At 33.4% G+C, this 24,554-nt stretch overlaps 1 protein-coding gene across 1 annotated transcript in view; it reads right to left on the minus strand.

Annotated features, from left to right (window-relative positions):
* The window catches only part of LOC123657150 (sodium-independent sulfate anion transporter-like), an 84,797-nt gene that overhangs the window by 14,372 nt on the left and 45,871 nt on the right, over positions 1-24,554 (minus strand). Inside the window, exons 7-9 of the mRNA XM_045592729.1 lie at positions 22,399-22,539; positions 8,303-8,448; positions 2,845-3,087 (exon numbers count right to left, since the gene is read on the minus strand). Coding sequence (XP_045448685.1) covers positions 2,845-3,087; positions 8,303-8,448; positions 22,399-22,539 — 530 coding nt within the window. The remainder of the gene's footprint in view (positions 1-2,844; positions 3,088-8,302; positions 8,449-22,398; positions 22,540-24,554) is intronic.

Raw genomic sequence — 24,554 nt, forward strand, 5'->3', positions numbered from 1 at the left:
TTATGGCGTACTTTTCCTTATTCAACATAAAATTACAGTTAATTTATGGTATATTTTCATTCGCAATTACGAATCTAAAAGTTAAAAGTTTGCTTATTAATTGAGTTGAAACAAAAAGTTCATTCGTAACTTATCTGCTGGATGAATTTTATTCACAACCGCTGAAATAGCCCTAAAACCATAAGTCGGTATTATCAAAATTAGGCGTAAGGTTATTAGAAACGCGAATTGAATAAACAAAGTGTCAGGGCTAAATATGACAGATGAATGTTTAATACCAGAGAGGCAAATAGTCAACAATATATATATATATATGAAAAATTGAAACTGTTTACAATTTCACGGCAACATACAAACAAACGGTGACGCATTGACGCAACGGTCACAGCACTGGTTTATGGCTGTTGCGCTGGCGGTTGCGGGTTCGATCCCCGCACATGACAAACACTTTTATTGGCCATACAGATGTTTGCCGTGGTCTGGGTGTTTGTGCAGTCCTTCTGGGTCTCCCCACCGTGCCTCGGAGAGCACGTTAAGCCATCGCTCCTGGTTGTTACCATATACACCTGATAGCGAGCGTTACTCATAGAAGGGAATATATACGCTAACCCGCATTGGAACAGCGTGATGGATTATGCTATGATCCTTCTCCTACATGGAGAAAAAAACATATACCTGGCAGTGGAATATTACAGGCTGAAGCGATACAAATAAATACTTATGTTGCCATCTGTACGTAGACTACAAGATAATGTACTTAGCATTAATTGTATGTTTTATTCGTCTTTGTAAAGTTTTCGCGGAAAAACAAATAGTTACCTGATGATAGTATTTATTTTTTTATTTTACACTAAACAAGAAATAAAATAAACAAGCAACATTAACAATAATTAGTAGAAAAATGTACGAAAGGCGGCCTTATTGCTTAAAAGCAATCTCTTCCAGGCAACCTTAGGGCAAAGGAGATGATATATTGACGGTGTAGGTGTACAGTTTAATTTTATAAAAAATTATGTGAAACAACTCAAAAAATAGACAAACATACATACATACCTACATAGACTGTTTACATATACAGCAGCAGTAACAACGTACCCAATAGTAAGTATTGGTTCCTAGTAATCCTAATACGTCGAAGAAACCTTTTAGTTTAAGAGTCGGAATAGGAGTAATCGATTCTGTCGAGAGCACTGCAATGCATCACCGATGTGTTCAAAGACTTTGTGACTCTTACCGAGTGCACGATATTTTCGATTCGATATCTTTGGAATTTCTTAATAAAACATTAAGAATCTGGAGACCAAAAGTATATTTTGAAATATAAAAGTTCGGTGAAAGGTATTGCTGATTTAATAAAGAACTATTAAATGTTCCATCTATACAAATAAACGAAATTGGAGTGTCTGTTTGTAATATTAAATTAACCGCTTTTTACTAAATGCATATGGATAACCGCTTTTTACTAAATGCATATGCATGTATACACTGTACATATCCAAAATAACATTTTTTACAATTTTCGTCCATCTGTCTGTCTGCCTGTTTGTTGCGGCTAATCTCTGAAACGGCTGAACAGATTTTGACGTGACTTTCACTGGCACTGGCTGTGCTGTGTGGCTACGGCACTAAAGAATTTAGCCACCCCCTCTCTTCCCGTGGGTGTCGTAAGAGGCGACTAAGGGATAACAAGGTTCCACAACCATCTTGGAACTTAAGAAGCCGACCGATGGCGGGATAACCATCCAACTGCTGGCTTTGAAATACTCAGACCGAAGACGGGCAGCAGCGTCTTCGGTGCGACAAAGCCAGTACTGCGGTCACCAACCCGCCTGCCCAGCGTGGTGACTATGGGCAAAACACATGAGTTCACGTTATTTTTGGCGTAAACTTGTGGAGGCCTATGTCCAGCAGTGGACTGTATAGGCTGTAATGTATGTATGTAATGTTTCACTGGCAGATAGCTAATGTAATAAAGAGTAACTAGGCTACTTTTATTTTAGAAATTTATTTATTTTTTAACTAAGCGAACTGAACAAAATCTTTCCATTAATTTCAGCGCGGACGAAGTCGCGGCCACAGCTAGTATTAAAATAAGATTACTTTTTTGAGTCGGGTATACGACATTTTATGTTCTCATTTAGTTCTAAATGGATTGCCGAAGGCTTAAAAACATGGTCAAAAGGAACAAGGTCACAGAATGTAAAAATATTTTTAAAAACATTCAAGGAAATCACACTTAAGATACATTTTATTGAATACTCAACTTTATTGTTCAAGAAAGTGAACATATTAACTTAGAAGAACTGTAATACATGATTGTTGCGATTTAGAAGGAGTTGATATAATAATAATTGGTTTAGCGACAAATCCTTATTGGAGCTTACTCGATATAAAAGCCTATGGTGTAAAATCTGTATGAAAACTATAAATTTATAATTGTGTTTACTGATAAACGATAAAAACCGACTTCAATTACATCGACAAGTAATACAACGTAAGTAGACGAAAAAAAATAACCAGGTGCCACTACGAGTTTCGAAAGTTCCCCCACTTTCTATGGATTTCCATCATCAGAACCTGGTTTCCTTATCATGGTACCCTCGAGATATCTCCTTTCCAACAAAAATAGAATCATCAAATAATCAAAATAGAATCGTTATCCACGAATACACAATATATCAATATATATATATATATATATATATATATATATATATATATATATATATATATATATATATATATATATATATATAAATATATATATATAGTCGAAATGAGAACCTCCTCCTTTTTGAAGTCAGTTAAAAACAAACAAAAAGTAAATAAATATAATATACATACCTGTAAGAACGTGTAGTCCAATCTACAGAGCGCGTGGCAATATATCACCAAGATATTTGACGTGGCCCTGCGTTCCTCTGTACTATTTACTACCACACCGTCTGTTACCACGGAAAGATTCTGTAATGGTTCTATCTTTTTTCTATTTCTCAGGGAAATTAGTTTCGACCGAACTTTCTCGGCGCTCGCGAAGTGTAATCCGCCGACTGGATGCATCGAGAAATGCGGAGGGAAGCTACTTTCCTGTAAGCAATGAGTTATTTTTTCTTACTTTTATTGAACAATGAGTTATTTTTTCTTACTTTTATTGAACAATGAGTTATTTTTTTCTTACTTTTATTGAACAACGATTTATTTATTTTTACTTTTATTGAACAATGAGTTATTTTTTCTTACTTTTATTGAACAATGAGTTATTTTTTCTTACTTTTATTGAACAATGAGTTATTTTTTCTTACTTTTATTGAACAATGAGTTATTTTTTCTTACTTTTACTGAAGTGAAACTTCTCTACGCACGCTTGACTTGGGAAGTAAGCTGATGAATGCGTGATGAAAGCGTTACGAAAAGTGTGATCGGGCGAGGCGAACGGAAGTTGAGAGGCAGATATAAATTAGATGGAGCTAAAGAAGTTTTACTTCAGTCGTGTGGTCTAAAGCACACTCGGTTTTTGTCAAGTATGGATATAATTTAATAGTTTTTTAAGTGTTTAATAAATCTTTAATTATTTGAATTGTTATTGTTGTTTTTGCTGGTTTTCATTTTCAAGTTTTTGTTAGTCGCTGTATCTGTGAATGCAGTGTTGCTTGTTATTAGTACAGCAATTAATCATGAAACATATGTATGTAATTGGATGATTTTTAATATATTGTGCTTTCAATTTTAATTTAGCATTTAATAATATTGCTACAATTACTATTTAATGTATATAGAATAGATTTAATGGGAAGCAGTGAGGTTTGAATAGTGTTTAACATTTTAGTTGGAACTGTTATATAATTTGTGTATCGCGCTCATTCGACTAGGTACGTAATTATATTATGTTACAATTTTTATTTAAAAGGTTGCGATGATTACAACCTTCGCAGAAGTTTATTATTTACACATATGATTAATATTTAATTATATTACGCTAGATGAATAAATAATTTAAAATTGTTGAATGTGATAATGATGTTATTGTTAGACTGTCTGTGCTGTGTGGCTACGGCAACTAAGAATATAGCCAACCCCTCTTTTCCTGTGGGTATCGTAAGAGGCGACTAAGGGATAGCACAGTTCCACTACCACCTTGAAACTTAAAAAAAGCCGACCGATGACGGGATAACCATCCAACTGCTGGCTTTGAAATACACAGGCCGAAGACGGGCAGCAGCGTCTTAAGTGCGACAAAGCCAGCCCTGCGGTCACCAACCCGCCTGCCCAGCGTGGTGACTATGGATTAAAACACACGAGTTCACGCATTTTTGGCGCGAGCTTGTGGAGGCCTATGTCCAGCAGTGAACTGCAATAGGCTGGAATGATGATGATGATGTTAGACCGTATGTATGTACAATAAATAAAATATATAACAATAATATAATTCTTTGAGGAAAGTAATCGTTATAATAACTATAATAAAATAAATAAATAAACATCTCACACTTAACGGACCCACACTTGGATTTTCTCAAAAAAACAACGCACAAACGCACAGACCACTACAAACATCTTTATGACAAATGTTTGCCATGTGCGGGGATCGAACCCGCGATCGCCATCTCAACAGTTTCAAACCAGCGACGTGACCGTTGCGCTAACGCGTCCTATATATACCATAATAATTAAATTAGTCTTGTGGGTCTCCCCATCGTGCCTCGGAGAGCACGTTAAGCCGTCGGTCCCGGTTGTTATCATGTACACCTAACAGCGATGGTTACTCATAGTAGGGAATATATCCGCCAACCCGCATTAGAGCAGCGTGGTGGATTAAGCTCTAATCCTTCTCCTACATGGGGAAAGAGGCCTATGCCCAGTAGTGGGATATTACAGGCTGAAGCGTAAGCGTAAGTAAATTAGTCAAAAGTATATAATAATGTCTAAAACATTATTTAGTAAAACGTTAATATGATAAACATAATTAACATAACATTTTCATTACAAGTTAAAGTTAATTTCATTGTGCTAAAAAGTACAAAGCGTACATTTCTCTTAATTAGAAACTTTCTACTGAAACGTGTTATTTAAACATTAATTTAATTAAAATTGCCAGAAATTCGAGACGGGACTCTGAGGGCATTTGTTCTTACGTAGTAAATAAAAATGTAATTAATTACGAATTGGAAATCTAGCTAAGTTCAAAATAAATAAAATAAATGTTTTATGATACACGTTTTTGTTCGAAATAATGGGTAATTTGAAGCAGCTAGACACAAAGGCTTCGCCTTCAACCATTTAAAATGGACAATGCCTTTTCTAATCAGCTTTATCGTTTATTTATTTATTTATAAGATCACCGACATACTGTACACTGTTGCTACATAAAATATAATAACAACAGTAATATAACTAAGTGCCAGCACAATCACAGGTGACGACAACATGCAAATAAATTATAGTAAAATTAAGACCAACTCCAAGGTATTGTATCCCAGGTTAAAGTTTCTTGAAGTTATGTTTTATTTATTTAGGCCAGAAACTTTCGACTTAAACTATATTACAACTATTATATAAATTTTATTTTAAGTATTACTACGTACAAGTTAACAAAATATTTAATTGTATAGATTTACCTAATGACCACTTATATATATATATATATATATATATATATATATATCATGTATATTTTTGTCACAGCACTGGCTGTTGCGCTGGCGGTCGCGGGTTCGACCTCCGCTCACAACAGACATTTGTATTGGCTGTTTGTGCTTGTGTATTGTGTATTTCTGGACCCCCGACAAAGGAGAAAATCCTAGAGGGCCGGTGAGTGTAAAGCGTTTATTTATCATTACTAGCCCATTAAACTATTCCCATAAGTCCTAACACTGTTTTGATTAAGCAATTAAGCTTAATAAACACTCCGGCTAATTGAACATTTTCTTAACCGTATCTATTTAATTATCACAACGATTACGTATAAGAAGGTCCAAATTAATTCTACTATTTGTTGCTATTTATATATATCATATCAATAATATCGCTTCACATTACTTTTATTCTATATAATTTATTTATATATTATAATTTATTTATTATATATACTTTATTTAATTACATCCAGGCTCTAAAATGCCCATGCTTTTTATTATATAATCAATCATTAAACAGTTCTACAGTTCTGTGACTGCTAGGACACAGTTTTTTTTTTTTTTTTTTAATTAACTTAATCTGTACAAATAAATAAAATTAGAGTTTCTGTTTGTCATGTTAAAATAACCGCTTTTTACTAAATGCATATGGATGTATACACGGTACATATCGCTGGCCCCGGGCAATAAAGCGGTATACGCCGGTTACACCCTTTTTAATGTTATTTAATTTTTGGCTTCTCTGAGTATCAATCTATCACTCTTATTTTTTTCAGTTTTTTTTATTAATCTTTCGTTAGAATAAATGACAATAACCGTTTTATTGCATGGATAATTCTCTTACGACTAAGCTATGTATTATTGCATTACTCTAAGAAAAATAACACAAAAAACCGGTGAACATCTTTACAGTAATTGTTAATGATCTTTCAATTAAAATAGTATCATCTATGAATTGTATTATACATTTTTTTAATTATTTCATTAAAAAATTATACGATTTGTTTTTAAAAAATTATTTTTAAAAGCTTAAATTGCTAAAAAAAATAGCTTTCATTTGACATATTGAACGTCTGTTTTGGATCACTGTACACTGCACTATAAACAAATTAGCTTCTTTTATTTCTCCTGTAAAATTTGATTTTTGATATTACCGCTTTATTGCCCGGGGACAGCGATATACCAAAATGACATTTTTTTGTCCGTCTGTATGTTTGTTCCGACTAATTTCTGAAACGGTTGGACTGATTTTGACGGGCCATTCCTTGGCAGATAGCTGATATAATAAGGAGTAACTTAGACTACTTTTATTTTAGAAATTTGTTTCTTTTATAATTTCGCGAACTGAACAATAACTTTTTTGCTAAATTCAACGCGAACGAAGTCGCGGTCACAGCTAGTTTACTAATATAGACAGACGGTAAACCTTCAAAATATGCTAATAAACATTTACGAGATTTTATTTCACTACGTTATCTGTAAGATAAATATGTAATTGTGCAAAATGTTTCTTATTAATATTATTTCCAAAGGCATTATAGTAAGTATCCTTTTATCTCTCGACGATACTGTTTTATTTGTTATCTTTTATTCTATCCTCTGATATAATAAATGATATTATTTCGCAATGTAATTACATAATTTTGATATTTGAAGTAAATTACGAAATTAAAACAACTTACGTTTTTTTTGATCAAATAGAATATTAAATCCGCTAAGATTTGAACATTACAAAACTCCACACTTTTTTTAAGTAGGTATTTCAAAAAGGTTATATTGGGTAACAAAAAAAAAAATATTGTGTGAATTTGATCCCTTAATATTAATAGTAAAAAGTCACAATTTTTTTTTTTTTTTTTTTCGGAGCAGGTTTTCTCATAATCACCCTAAATCATCGAGGTAAATGAAAATTGACTTGGAAATATTTTTTTTAAAAAAAGATTGAAATTTTTTGACAGGTGAACCGTTTTTCTCATAATCACGCCTTGAAAACTGGTATGATTTCAGACTTTGATTTCTTAACTATGGAATTTTGTAATTCACTTAAAACTCAGTATCCGGAAAAAATCCTCCAAAGGTTCTTGGCAGGGAATTTAATCCCCTACAAGAAACGTCTCGTAACATTTTTAGCTAAATTCACTCCTTTGAATTATATTCAAAGGTAAAAAGTAGAAGTTAAAATTTCATTTTGCAATACGAAAAGTCAATGAAGTTATAACATGTTCAAAATACAATACACACATATAAGCTTATACTCATCATCATCATCATCATTTCAGCCTATCGCAGTCCACTGCTGGACATAGGCCTCCACAAGTTCGCGCCAAAAGTGTGCTACCCATAGTCACCACGCTGGGCAAGCTGGTTGGTGAATACGCTGAGCAGGCCGAAGACGCTGCTGCCCGTTTTCGACCTATGTATTTCAAAGCCAGCAGTTATATGGTTATACCGCCATCGGTCGGCTTTTTAAGTTCTTAGAACTGTGCTATCCCTTAGTCGCCTCTTACGACACCCACGGGAAGAGAGGGGGTGGCTATATTCTTTAGTGCCGTAACCACACAGCATATACTCACATAGCCTTTACCCTGGTAAAAGAAGCATGAACAAAGCAACGGTTAGTTAATTGGAACTTAATAAAGTATAAAGTAAAGACAAACAATAATACATACATTAACATATCTAATGTCGAGCCGTGGCCGCGACTGGTAGAACAGTAGCAGTAACATGTCTATAGCTACTCCACATCCTAAGCCAATTTCGACACCCAGGATGAGACCGAACACAAACGTTCCCAGTAGCGGTATTAGATCTAGTCCTGTTCAAGACAAATCTATATTAAATTTTTAAGAATTACCTTTTAATTTTAGTTAAGAATACATTACAAATACGTACAGCACTGCAGGGATTTCCTGCTCAAAATATGGAGCAGCCCGACTGGGGTAGGTTTTTGTAAGATCACAGCTAAATAATACTGTTTTCAAGCAGTATTGTGTTCCTGGTGAGTAAGGTGATCAGAGCTCCTGGGAGATTGGGGATTGGGTCGGTAACGCGCTTGCGATAGTTCTGGTGTTGCAAGTGTCTATATGCTACGGTAATCGCTTACCATCAGGTTTGCCGACCTAGTTATATATAAAAAAAATATAATTAAAAATCCGCACACCCGCATTGGAGCAGCGTGGTGGATTTAGCTCCGATCCTTCTCCTACATGGAGAAAATGGACTATGTCCAGCAGTGGAATATTACAGGCAGTAAATGAACCATTTTATTTGAGTTCTATTTTATGTAATAAAAAAATCACGAACATATACATATTATTGTATTTTGCATACCTCATGATGTGTTGTTCGTAAAATTTCACATTCAATTGGTTATAGAGAGAGTTCAAGTTAATGAACCTCGTTTATGGTGTTTACGGGTGCATGGGTGCAACATTTTAACGAAAAGTGCGTAATTAATTTGATTCACAACACATAATAGTATTTTGTTTGTTTGTATTATGGAAACAATTTCAAAACTGAATACTGTATAGGTTTTTATAATCAAAATAAAACAAACGATTTGAAATAATGTTTCTGAAAATATTTAACTTTTACGTTAAAGATATTTTTTTTACAAGAGTAACTGCGAAGTTTCTTGCCAATTCTTCTCTGTATAATTTAAATTCCGAATCCAAATCCAAAAAATTGTGTGTAACATGACGAAGCCAGCTTGAAAGTTTTTTTTTTTTTTTTTTTTTAATTATTTGCACTATAAAAATATAATAGGCTGGATGAGGATTGCGGAAAACCGGGATGTCTGACGCGAATTTGAGGAGGCCTATGTCCAGCAGTGGACTGCAATAGGGTGAACAGATGATGATAATGATGATAAAAATATAATTAAGAAAAACGACCCACATTGACTTCGCACGGGCTGATTATTCTTAACTAACGTGATGTGAAGGTGGTTCCATACGAATCTATTGTCATAAATGTTTTTTGGTGATGTGTGTTAGGTGTCTGCCCTTGTATCGCGGAGAGCACATTAGGCAATCGACCTAATAGCGATCGTTACTCACAGTAGGAAAAATATCCGCTAACCCGCAGTGGAACAGCGTGGATTAAGCTCTAATCCTTTTACTACATGAAGAAAGACACAACAGCAGTGGGATGTCACAGGCTGGAGAATCTCACGTTTTATTTTTTTGTACCTCCTAAGACATTAATTTGAATTATTCAGCGTAAAGGATTACCATTAATGTGCACGAATTACTAAAAGTTTCTAATGTGTTTATGTTAACAAGGGTTAATACTGTGTCCGTCTAAACAGCTTTCTAATTACTTTATTAGAATTTCGAATTGGTATTGTTAATGTAAATAAAATATAGACATAATTATGCCATCGGACTTTTGCAAAGCTATAAAGGCGAAATAATTTTAGCATCATTGTTTTGTTTATATATCGAAGGCAGTAGTTTCAATGAAAGCTTCCCAGGCGGCAAAACTTGGGACATTTTCAACACTATCGTCAAATTTACACAAAACCTTAATAAAATACAAATACTTAAATAAACCTTCGTCATAAATTACTCTGTCTATTTGTGAAAACTGCTTGAAAATCCGTTCAGTAGTTTTTGGGCTTACGACAAACAGAAGACGACCTTCTGTTATAATAATGCATAATAATAACGCATAATAATTGCCATCAATTAAAAGAAAATACCACTTTCAGAATGTTATTTTAAGACGTTTTTGTTTTCACTAGATTTACTTTGTGTATTTCATTACTTGTCCAATATACTATGTCTTAATATGACAAAATTTGATATTACTAATCTGCGCCCAACTTAAAAATAATTATTTCCTTTCCTCCTATTATATCACGAATTGTTAACTTATTTCATTTTAATTGGTATTTTCTTCTAAACAAGACCATTTTAAGACAACGAAGGAATTGCAACACATTAGATATACCTATTTCGAGAGCACAATTTCCATTACCTCAAGTTTGCCAAGTAAGAAACAGCGTCTTACGCAGCCGAAAAGGTTTCTTATTAGACCAGAAATCGTATTGAATTCAAGAAAAGCTTACAAAGGACTGTGATTGAGCTCCGTCGAACCCGACGACGTACGAAACTGTTTGACGCAAACCAACGCTCGCTCAATGAAGTTATCTCCTCAAATCAGCGAGCAAATAGACTTTGTTCTTTACGTTGTGTCCTCTCTGTCTACCCTAATTTGAATCTTCAGACATTTTAAAGGTCGTTCGAGCGTGTAATTCTGTAACGAATTTTCTCTTATCCTAAATCCCTACGCCCTTATCACTTTACTGTATTTAAATGAAGTGTCTTTAAGCTATATTTTTTGTTACGATCGTAAGCAACGTAAACTTTATTTGTATATAACATAACATGACTATAACGAGTGGTGTTTTTTGATCACTTTTTTTTAAATATAGAGATGGGAAACAAGCGTACAGTTAACCTAATTGTAAGCGGTAACTGTAAGAAGCCTCCAATACGAGAAGTATTACAAGCTCTTTACCTTACCCTACTCCTAACACTCCGTAGCAGCTTGGCTACCTTACTCACCACACCAATACTTGAGAGTAGTGTTATTAAGCTGTGATCTCCTGTAAGGTTGAGGTACTTAGTCACTTGCGCTGCTACAACTTTCAGTAAGCTATATATATATATACTAGCTGACCTGGCGAACTTCGTATCACCTTATTTTTTTCTGAAATATAATAATAACATAATATATCAAAATAAAATATAGCCTATCTTTTAAGTTGGATCAAACTGCACACGGTGTGCAAATTTGACTAAAATCGGTTAAGTAGTTTAGGAGTCCATTGAGGACAAACATTGTGACACGAGATTTATATATATTAAGATAATAATTCTCGCCAATCATTACAGCTTTAACTTGATTTCTTATTATAAATTTACTAGCTGACTCTGCAAACGTTGTCTTGCCGCTAAACGCTATTTAAAAATAGGGGTTGGTGGTAGAAGGGTGAAAATTTAGAAGTGTATGTATTTTTCAACGCCAAATCATAATAAAATAAAAAATAAATAATTTATCTAAAAATTAAAAAAAAATAGGGGTGGACTACCCTAAACATTTAGGGGGATGAAAATTAGATGTTGTTCGATTCTCAGACCTACCCAATATGCACACAAAATTTCATGAAAACCGGTCAAGCCGTTTCGGAAGAGTTTAGCTACAAACACCGCGACACGGGAATTTTATATATTAGATATACTTCTAATACCTGGTATTTTTACAAATTACGTAAAGCCATTTATTTCACAACAGCGTTTGAATATTACCCATTACAATTGCAAAACGAATATCATACTAGCAGTATTCCACGAAATCTGCTCGTGCTATAAATCAGATGATGTTAGGTGAAACGATTAAAGAGAGTGCCCGGGTCCATAATAATGAATTATTTATCTGAGGCTTGAAATATGGATGCGCCGTGCGTTTGTCAAACGGAAGGGGTGAGACAATATTTCCGATGTATGTAAGAGTTTTCCAGTGAGCCGTAAATGACAGTTTAACTCCTTATTGTTTTCGTTCACTGTGATTTATGTGATGTCTAACGACTTTTTTTACGACTTTTCTGCATTTAATTCTTGATTTATGTTTTTATTTGGTAAAAGTTTTAAGTAAAAATTACCTACAACTTTGTTTTCATATGACGAATACGATTAGTAATTTGCCTAACTTCGCACGGATGTAAATAATATTTAATAAGATCGCAGCCACCGCCCAACATTCTCAGTCAATGAAAATTTGGTTTCGTGTAATTTTATATCTGTGACATTAGGTATATAAAAATAATCAGTATTAAATGCTCAAATTGCTACGCTAATTTCGCAAATAGCGTTTTAATACACGTTTTAAAATAAAAATAGATCACGTGCGAATCTAAGAATGTGAAATAGATGTAATTGGAGATTTTTAGGAATTCTTAATTAATTCTTAATTAGGAATTAATAATTCTTTTATTGTACATACATACAGTCTAACATCATCATCATCACTTCAGCCTATCCCCGTCCACTTCTGAACATAGGCTTCCACAAGTTCGCGTCAAAAATGGCCTGAACTCATGTTTGTTGCCCATAGTCACCACCCTGGATAGACGGGTTGGTGTGGCGCACCCACAAATTTTATTATATTTCTGGATAACAATTAATCATTTCTTGTAATCTGTTAAGCATTTTAAGAAAACCGGTTTTGATAGCTTCGCTATCGTAAAATTTTTATTATACCTATATATATTGAACCTTATTTATAACTAGCTGGTACACTTGACTTTGTCTGAATAGAAATTTTGATTTTATGCTGTCCTCTAAGAAGTATGCTTTTCTTAGAACGGAATACATCAGAAAATATAAATATACATAGATATATTCATCGTAGTAGTATCATAGGTATATATTGTACTTGTTTATATTCAGTCTAATATTATTAATTTATTTTTGATAGTAACCATTCTGTGATTAAGATAATTTTCAGTAAACTTATCGATAATTTGAAAAATCTACAAAACGCTTTCTAACTTTCGTTCCATACAGCTAACATTACCTTGTAAATTCTTATACTTTTCATAAACTTGTGATAAAAATATTATAATTATATTATAATACTGCTATAAAAAAATTAAGTTGTATTTTAGTCTTTTTTTTATTTATAAGCTTTTAAGATTTGTTATTCGAAAATTTTTAATACTTTAGCATATCGCGTGTTGTTTTTATGTGATAAACAGATTAAAACTGTAAATTTTGCAATAACAAATGATATAGATATTAAAAAACTAAAAATTAATCAGTAACGACTTTGTTCGTACGGAAGTAAAGTTCAATAATTTCACACAACGTTTTCAATAATTATAATTATCATCAATATCAATACAATGGTGACCAGAGCTCCTGGGGGAATTGGGGGTAGGGTCGGCAACGCGTTTGTGATGATTGCAGACGTCTATGAGCTACGGTAAATAATCGCTTACCACCAGGTGAGCTGTACGCTCGTTTACCGACCTAGTTATATAAAAATAATCCATCTCAGATTAATAATAATCAGATCTCAGCTAAATAATACTGTTCAAGCAGTATTGTGTTCCTGTTGGTGAGTAAGGTGACCAGAGCTCCTGGGGGGATTGGGGATTGGGTCGGCAACGCGCTTGCGATGCTTCTGGTGTTGCAAGCGTCTATAAGCTACGGTAATCTCTTACCATCAGGTGAGCCGTACGCTTGTTTATCGACCTAGTGGTATAAAAAAAAATAAAAAAATAATAATGATTTTATCCGCTTTGGGTAAAATTAAGTTTGTAATTATATTAAATTTAATATAGTTATGTTTTTTTTTTATTTACTTTAAAAAAGCACAGTATGCTTAAAGCAAATCGTATTTTAATAAAATTCAATATTTTCTCGCATTTCATTTCTCTTCACAATATTTTTTCACTGCCGATGTGAATACGTACGTTTAAGCCGTCGCAATAAAAACCCTTTCATTTATGGATAGTTTTCATAAATATTTGTGTAAGACTTTCGTTTTATTAATGATACACCTCGTTAACGTTCTTTTCTTTGACATGTGTATCGCAATTATTCCTATTTAGATAGATTTCATCATAAATATTTTCACTATAAAATGCAACCAAAAACATCGTGTACGTTGTATCAAGATGATATTAATAATAAGTATTTTGGATTCCATCACCTACCAAAATCTTACGTAAATCTCTCTGATAGTAAAATAAATACGAATTCTGAAAATTATAAAATTTCCATGATTATATACGTATGATACATAAGTACTACATATACGAAAATTGAAGTCGGATATTGAAGTACGAAAACATACTTTAACATGTAATTTTACTAATTTCTTGGTGATTTTACTTACATTCCATTTCATATTTAGGCGGAAAATATTATCCTAAAAATTATTTATTTTTTAAGCAAATCGATACTGCGTAACTTAATTTCAAATACGTGTGCATTAAAAGAAATATTTAATTTCAAATAAACGAAATAATATCCGAAATCCAAGCAAAGAAAAAAATATTAAATGAAGTCTATTATTACACGCCAAATATTGACGAGTCCTAAAAAACCCGTAACATGTCGTTTGGATATGCGACATCACGATTCGCGGGGATTAGATAGGATCCGGAGTAATCAAATGAGATGTCGAGATGACAATCTTAGGAAATTCCGACACAAAATCACCTGCTTACTTATGCATGTAGTCAAATTGAAGTCAGTTACAAGAATAATTTTATGTCGGATTCGTTTCAATTCAATTTTCATTTGTATGTTGATGATAATTAAGCATGCGTTTAATGAAAATTATGTTGATAACATTACACCCATGTAAAATAAATTTGACACCAAAGCCGTTTTTAAGCAGGGAAACCTATAATTTTTACTACATATTAAAATATATACAGGTCAGTATTATTTAACCGACTCAAAACAAGAGGAGGTTACTCAATTCTATCGTATATATGTTTATGTATGTTGGGGATAACTTCGCCGTTTATGAACCGCTTTTGATAATTCTTTTTTTGTTGGAAAAGAGATATCCCTGATCGGTATGATGATACCATGATAAAGAAACCAGGATCTGATGTTGGGATCCCAGAAATTTCGAAGAAACTCGAAAATCCTCATATTTTTTATTAGGTAAACCGATTTTGATAATATTTAATTTGGTCGAAAGCCGATTTTCATCGTGTGGTCACATTTAAATTTCATCGAGATCTGATTACAACTTTTGGAATAACCTTTGATAATGCGTATTTACTTGACTAATTTTTGGTCTACCTATGTTGTATTACTTGTCAATATAATTGAAGTCGGTTTTTTTTTTCGTTTGCCTGCAAACACAATTATTATATTATTTATTACCTACAAATGTATTGTTAGCTTCTTTCAACGTGGGTTCGAAGTAATTTACATATTAATTAGACACTATAGCAAATGGTAAGTGAATTACTACAACGCTCGAAACTTTTAAGCTCACAGGGAGATACGGAAACTAAAAAGTTTCGTCGCTTTCGGCTATACATTCCGAACAACTATATATTCAATTCAATTATGCCGATTTGGGCAGAAATAGTGTTAAAATTATTATCTTTGTAAAGATCGCTTGTTATCGCCATCATTTATTGATTTAATTGAATCTATTGTCTAATTAAATAAACTTTTTTTTTGATGAAATTATAAATAGAATAAATAAATAAATACATCTGCCTGAAATAACTTTTAACATTCACAAGAATTTCAGTTTGTTAAAAAAATTGATGCTTTGTATAAATATTGAATAAGTAATGCAAAATAAATAGCACTTAGCAATTTAGATTTAACTTCAAGGTTTAAAACTGGTAATTAAAAAGTCCTAAAATCGTAAATCAACGCCCACAAAAAGGGGAGAAAATAAATTATTACTAAGGACGAAGTTAATATCTATTGCTTAAAATTATAAATCTGGCTAATGATCCTTACGAAAATGAGGGCATTGTGAGAATACACGTTATCGTGTTGCTGTGGTTTATCAATAATAAATAGTATTAGCACGAGTTCTTACAATTGGAAAAGGTAACAATGATAATAAAAAGTGCGTGTATGCAATTCACACTCGCCAGATGTGAAACTTCTGAAAAGTCGCAGGAAGTTAGACCGTTTCGATCTGTTCTATCGACGATGATCACGTGAAAAAGGTTTTGCATTGTTGTTTGCGCACTCTTCCCGCCACTTTTCCTAAACTACTATCATTAAAGGTTGAAAGAGATCGTTATAATCGATAAGGCCGCCTTTGCATACTTATTTGTTTTGTATCTAATGTTTCTAAATTGTATCTTCTTTTGTATACAATAAAGTTTTAATAAATGAAATAAAGGTCGTAAGCGCCATGCAAAACGAGTCGCTTACGCGTTTTGAGCAGTAACGTATTCTATCTCGTTCTCTCCTATACATTTATGTTTTTTTTTTTATTGTGGCGCATTTCCGTTTCATCGAGTTTCAAATCACGATGATTGTAAAGAAGTTTCATTTATAACTTTTCATTGTACACCAAGATAAGTAACATTACAAGAGAGAGAAAAAAAGTTATAAGTAAAAAAAATGTACGAGAATATTGATGGCGCCGTTGTACAGTTTTTATTTTACATACAAATAAAGGAGGATATAAATAAATAAATAAATAAAATTCAAAGTCACAATAAAAATATATAACACATAATAATCAATAAAAAATTAAACACACACTATTATGTATTTGACACGCTCACGTATATATACTCTTTTGTTTATTATTATAGAAATATGGTCTTTGACAACAGAACCTTAATAATATTCGACTTATAATTTAAATTAATTGTTGTCGAATTTCGACCACTACGCGACCACTAGTTCTTAAATACGTTTAATTTTTTATAACATGTTGACTTTAATAATTCTATCAAATCCCGAAATGTTAAGTTACTAAACAATTATTTAGACTGCAAAGCAGTGACATAGACAGGATATATCTATACTTCTAAGTAAAGGACGAATTTAACGACATTAATCCTTTAGCTTAATAATAATAGCTTTTACCAAGGTTGTGTAGATTATTACTTATGTGTACATATAGAATTATAATTATAGCTACTAATTATTCTGAGCTGTAGAATTTTTGAGGTACAGCATTTAATAAATTCGAATCTTTAACTAATTCGTATTAAATTTCATAATTATTAGTAGAAGGTAGAAGTTTCTTGGGATCTTATCTCTTTCTTAGGTTTTTAACCGACTCAAAAAAAGGAGGATATATATATATATATATATATATATATATATATATATATATATATATATATATATATATATATATATATATATATATATATTATATATGTTCGGGGATAACTTTATCGTTTATGAACCGATTTTGATAATTCTTTTTTTTTTTTGTTGAAAAATCGAGGGAAACCCTCGAAAACCATAGTGACGACTTGTGCGCTTGTTAATTTTTTTCTTCTATTTACGTTGTATTATTGTCGATGTAATTGAAGTCGGTATTTTCGTTTGCGAGCAAACACAATTAATTATTCGTTTCTCTTCGTCACTCAGGATCTTCGCGTCAATATTGATCTTTTAGAACTCACAAATAAACAATATTATACAAAAATATAAATTAGTATGTATGTGTTTGTAGTATGTATGTATGGTGACCAGAGCTCCTGGGGGATTGGGGATTGGGTCGGCAACGCGCTTGCGATGCTTCTGGTGGCGCAGGCGTCTATAAGCTACGGTAATCGCTTACCATCAGGTGAGCCGTACGCTTCTTTGCCGACCTAGTGATATAAAAAAAAAATTCATTATATTAATAAAATCGATCAAAATATATTATTTTGATCAAGATGCAATTTTTCTAAATTATTATACAATTTTATTTAAAAAGAACTTTATTTGTTATAAAATTATGTGTGTATGTATTTAAGTGTGCATGTGTGTTTACGTAAGTATATTTACACGGTTATGTCTCACTTTGAATGGTATATCACAATTTGTACACCTACACCGACACAATACCATCTCGTCTACCCCTAGGTTGCCTGGAAGAGATCGCTTTTCAGCGATAAGGCCGTCCTTTGTATCTTACCTTATTGTCTTCGCCAAGAAGCCAATATGAAACTAAATTCGACCAATAATGCTTAAGACTACTATCACATACACCAACGCCGACCTAAGAATTATTGATACAGTAACATCATTAACAGGGCATTGTATGCATGGACTTAGATTTTTTAGAAATTACATATCTCACTTTGTTTTTCTACTACATACATAAATTATGTAAACCGGAAATTATGACAAAACGCAAACATTTGTACAAATTATAGTCAGTATTACTTCGTTGAATCTAGCATCAAGAGAGTATGCAGTTTAAAGTTCCTAAAAATGGTTTTCTTTCGCTTTTTCAATGTAAAATTTCAAATAAGCCGTTGCTAGGGTTCATGTAGACGTTATATATGGCTACATTAAAGGATTCGCTTGCTGCGGAAGTCAACCTCGACAAACTCTAATAGAGTCATACAACCAAAGTAATCGTCCCCTTCCTGCAGGCAACAACATACGATGATATATTGCAACATTTTTTATTTAATTTAAGATACAAATTTTGAAACTATTTAATTTAAGATACTAATTTTAAAACTTGTATTTATTAAGTTCAATCAATTATAAAGAATATATACATAAATATATAATATAAATAAATTCAAAAAGAATTATCGAATACATCATTAGGCAGTAACTAATTATTTAAGTAATTAAATAATTAAATAAAGTTAATATCACCCGACATTTATTATTTCAAATTAATTTAATTAAAATGTTTAATTTTAAATTCAATAAACATACACACTACACGGAGAAAGAGTCCTCCAGCAGTAGGTTACGGTGGGTGGTGGTTACAAGCTGAATCAACTAATACTTTTTAATATTTTGATACCTTTAGATATGACATCGTTAATATTTTAAATTATAGATATATAAATAAGGAAACAGTAGTAGCACCCGCGGGAATAATTCGCACTAAATAAGTCATAAAAATTCCTACCGTCAATCATGTTAACGTCATTTCAAAAGCGAAGTCCGACGATAATATATATAATTTTAATAATTAATTAATTTACAAAAACAAAAACAATAATATTTTATTTTAATTGCAAATACCGGTAGATCAAGCAATTATCTATAAAATAATATATAATTTATGTGGAATAATTGTGAGGTTTTTAAAAAAAAGGGGGGCAAACATTTTAACCTTAGCGTAATAATATATAATTATGCTTCGTTAATTCTTCAATACCCTTTGACTAGCCCGTTGCCGTAGTTTGTAGTGACCCTGCTTTCTGCTCCGAGGGTTGTGGCTTCGATTCCCACCCCGAGTCTGGGTGTAATATAAATATTTATTTATATATTTATATATGTATTATTTATAAGTATGTTTATCCAAAAAAATGTATCTATATACCAGTCGGCTGTTACCTATAACACAAGCATTAAGTTGCTTACTTTAGGAACAGACGACCGTGTGTGTATTGTGTAAATATTTATTTATTTATTTAATAACATCGGAGCGTTTCGCCGCACGTTTCGGTCGCGTATGTTTCTATTGAATGTACGAGTTTCATGCAAAGCCTCCGGGAGTGTATTCACAATGACAGGCGTCACGCAGACGCGATGCGGGATGAGGCTTTACCCTCCCCTCATGCGCTATTATTTTTACGGAACCGTGATGTTCGGGACAACGTGAACGCATTTGATATATGCAATTAAGGGATGGACGTTTAATAGCTGTTAGGTTTTCTTTTCTCTCTTTGTTTTATTTGTTTCAACTACTAATTACATCCTTACGTAACATTTCATATTATACATTTACATTATATTATGCTACTCTGAACCAAGGAATTGTTTTATAGAAATAATTTCTCCGTGTCATTTGTCTGTTTGTGGCACACAAAATTAAAAAAAAAATCTTTATATTTAATCGATTCGAAACCGACCAAGAAACTTAATTTTTTTTAGCAAAAACTGAAATCTAAACAATTAATAATTTATTTACTATAATTTTTTTAATAACGTTATAAGAGCGCTAAATGAAATAAACAAGTTAAATTAGACATCTAGCGTATGTAATGTTTCAAAAGCAAATGTTATATGCAAATTTCGCGTAGATAGTACTAATTAGCGACTTGCTCGTTATTCCTGTACATATTTATTATTCATCAGTATATATTACAATTAGCTTAATAACATATTTAAATAATTGTTCTTAATTAGACGACGCATTGGCGCAATGATATTTGTCGTGATCTGGGCGTTTGTGCTTGTGTATTGTTTGTTTCCGGACCCTCAATACAGGAGCAAATACTAATGAGAGCCGTTGAGTGTGAGGCGTTTTAAAAATAAAGAATCAGTTGCAATGGAGAATAAACAGCGTCAAAAGGATCAGAAGAGCGATTGTTCTAATTTTGTCCATAATGATATCATAATTAATTTTATTACTATTATGGCATGATTATATGCTCGAAAATACAAAAATGAAACAAAATTCACTATTTATGGTTAAAAAAAATTAAGATGATCAATTTAGAACTAAATAAGGACAAAAAAAAAACAAATTTTGTAGCAGCGCAATATATACCTTAAAACAGGGGTGTCAAACTCAATTTTCCAGATTATTAAATTTATAATGGGTAGCCGGCCAAATTTAAATAAAGAAATGTACTGAATTAATAAAACATTTTATTTATTTAATTATATAGTATATAGTATACGTTTGTTAAAATCGCGGCCAATCGCTGGCCGTATCTTTGACATCCCTGCCTTAAAACAAACAAATTAGTTCAGTTGATAGAACACAGACCCATTTCAAAATTTATCACTTCGTATCAAATTCCTCCGAATTTTTAAATTGAGTGCCCGATTCATATCGCGCATTTCTTCATTCCCATCCAATTGATCCAATATAAAAAATATTTAATTATATTAACTATCGATTACGTATCTAACAATGGCAATAAACACTGAAAGAAAATCTACACGAATAAAAGAAAATTTTGAAATCTGCAACTACCCACCTTTTGTAAAGTAACGTGTGAAATTAAACTTTGAAATATTGTAACTACTGTAATAGTGTCTTGTATCTGCATATAACATTGCGATGTAATTTTGTTATTAGTCGACAAGAGAAATTTACTAGACTTCGTTGAGTATTTTCGTAAAATTTAGACGCCATCACATTTCTTATATTCCTATTACATATAACCTATTTAATTCTAATAATCCAAAACTTCTAACACAATTTTCTCAGATTTCGCTTTACTGCCTTTTATCTAAGCACCACAGAAAAGGCGTTCATTTAGAACTTTATAATAAACAAACTTCATAAAAATAGGGGCTGTTGAGTGTGAAGCGTTTATATAAAGTTTCAAATGGGTCCTGTAGGTGTTATAAATATCACGTGGAAAAAAATCCTCGGCCTTTTTAAAATTTTTGCTTAGTTCTGCATAATCCGTCCTTTAATTGCAAATGATCATCATTATCATTACAGCCTATACAGTCCACTGCTGGACATAGGCCTCCACAAGTTTACGCCAAAAATAACGTGAACTCATGTGTTTTGCCCATAGTCACCACGCTGGGCAGGCGGGTTGGTGACCGCAGTACTGGCTTTGTCGCACCGAAGACGCTGCTGCCCGTCTTCGGCCTGTGTATTTCAAAGCCAGCAGTTGGATGGTTATCCCGCCATCGGTCGGCTTCTTAAGTTCCAAGGTGGTTGTGGAACCTTGTTATCCCTTAGTCGCCTCTTACGACACCCACGGGAAGAGAGGGGGTGGCTAAATTCTTTAGTGCCGTAGCCACACAGCAATTGCAAATGATAGCAGTGCTTAATATCCCACTGTTAGGTATATACATCTTTCCATGTAGGAGAAGGATCAGAGCTTAATCCACCACGCTGCTCCAATGCGGGTTGGCGGATATATTCCCTACTATGAGTAACGATCGCTATCAAGTGTACATGATAACAACCAAGACCGACAGCTTAACGTGCTCTCCGAGGCACGGTGGGGAGACCCACAATGACAGACATCCAAACAGGAAAGTAATATTTGTACAAATACAAAATACCCATATAAAAGAATACCTATTCCGAGCGGGAATCGAACCTACTAACTAGGTGTATACAAAAGAAAAAAAATACTTACTGTTCGTGTGCCATAGTTTCTTGGTAATGGCGATGTCCACCATGTGTAGGACGGCGCAGACAATAACAGCGGACAAGGCCGCGCGGGGAATGTAGTAAAAGTATGGCGTCAGTAGACCAAGCGTCAACAGTACTATTATACCTACATAAATACAACTCATGAAACAGGCTATTTTAAATACATACATAAATACACTATTGGAGTAAAACTTCCTTACGCTTGACTTGGGAAGTGATTTGATGAATGCGTGACGAGAGCGTTACGAAAAGTGTGATCGGAAGAGGCGAACGGAAGTTGAAGAGATTTAAGTGAAGATAGAAAGAGAGTTACGTTTCGTATATTACAGTAGAAGCTAAAGAAGATTTACTTCAGTCGTGTGGTCTAAAGCACACTCGTTTTTTTTAATTATACTACTTGGTTGGTAAACGGGCATACGGCTCACCTGATGGTAAGCGTTTATCGTAGCTTATAGATGTCTGCAACACCAGAAGCATCACAGCTAAATAATTACTCCTGTCCTGTGGTGAGTAGAGCGGCCAGAGCTCCAGGGTCTTCAACACACTTGCGATGCTTTGCAGACGTCTATAAGCTACGATAATCGCTTACCATCCGGTGATCCGGTAAATACAGGTCTCAAGTAATTTAATCTCGTGACCGACGTCTCAACCTGGGGGGGAGGGTCTTCAACACACTTGCGATGCTTTGCAGACGTCTATAAGCTACGATAATCGCTTGCCATCCGGTGATCCGGACGCTTGTTTGCCAAAACCAAAACACATTTACTCAAATTACGCTCAACTAATTTTCTTGTAATCTCACAGTAACGTTACAAGTTAATACAAGTCTCAAGTAATTTAATCTCGTGACCGACGTCTCAACCTGGGGGGGGTATTCAACACACTTGCGATGCTTTGCAGACGTCTATAAGCTACGGTAATCGCTTACTATCCGGTGATCCGGACGCTTGTTTGCCAAAACCAAATTACATTTACTCAAATTACTCTCAACTAATTTTCTTGTAACCTCACAGTAACGCTACAAGTAAATACAAGTCTCAAGTAATTTAATCTCGTGACCGACGTCTCAACCTGGGGGGGGTCTTCAACACACTTGCGATGCTTTGCAGACGTCTATAAGCTACGGTAATCGCTTACTATCCGGTGATCCGGACGCTTGTTTGCCAAAACCAAATTACATTTACTCAAATTACTCTCAACTAATTTTCTTGTAACCTCACAGTAACGCTACAAGTAAATACAAGTCTCAAGTAATTTAATCTCGTGACCGACGTCTCAACCTGGGGGGGGTCTTCAACACACTTGCGATGCTTTGCAGACGTCTATAAGCTACGGTAATTGCTTACTATCCGGTGATCCGGACGCTTGTTTGCCAAAACCAAATTACATTTACTCAAATTACTCTCAACTAATTTTCTTGTAACCTCACAGTAACGCTACAAGTAAATACAAGTCTCAAGTAATTTAATCTCGTGACCGACGTCTCAACCTGGGGGGGGTCTTCAACACACTTGCGATGCTTTGCAGACGTCTATAAGCTACGGTAATCGCTTACCATCCGGTGATCCGGACGCTTATTTGCCAAAACCAAATTACATTTACTCAAATTACTCTCAACTAATTTTCTTGTAATCTCACAGTAACGTTACAAGTAAATACAAGTCTCAAGTAATTTAATCTCGTGACCGACGTCTCGACGTAGTTACGAAACTTTTAGATAATAGTGCTCTAGATTTAAAACTTGATGCGAGTAACGGAGTGTGCTTTAGTATATCAAAAATTCTCAAGTCAGAGCGACAGTAAACTACGCTGAAAACTTTTAGATTTATGAAGGACGAGTTACACGACCCTCGCTGTTTCAAAGTGAAAAATGATAGCGCCCGTGTTGACGTGAAGGGTAATACTTCATATGAACTCATTAAAATTGTATTGTAAATTCAAAAATGTTGTCACTCAGTACCGTATAGTATATTTATGTATTAATATGTTCTTATATTTTTAGGACGTGTAATACGAGTGCCGTAGAAATTACATCTATTTAGTTTTATATAGCTTTAACGGTCAATTCGACTAGCCGTAGCCGTTAACACAGTTTGTAGGCTGTTTTCTGTTCTGAGGGTCAGTTTCGATTCTCGCCCG

The sequence above is a fragment of the Melitaea cinxia genome, chromosome 10 (genome assembly GCF_905220565.1).
Source record: "Melitaea cinxia chromosome 10, ilMelCinx1.1, whole genome shotgun sequence".
Lineage (NCBI taxonomy): Eukaryota > Metazoa > Arthropoda > Insecta > Lepidoptera > Nymphalidae > Melitaea > Melitaea cinxia.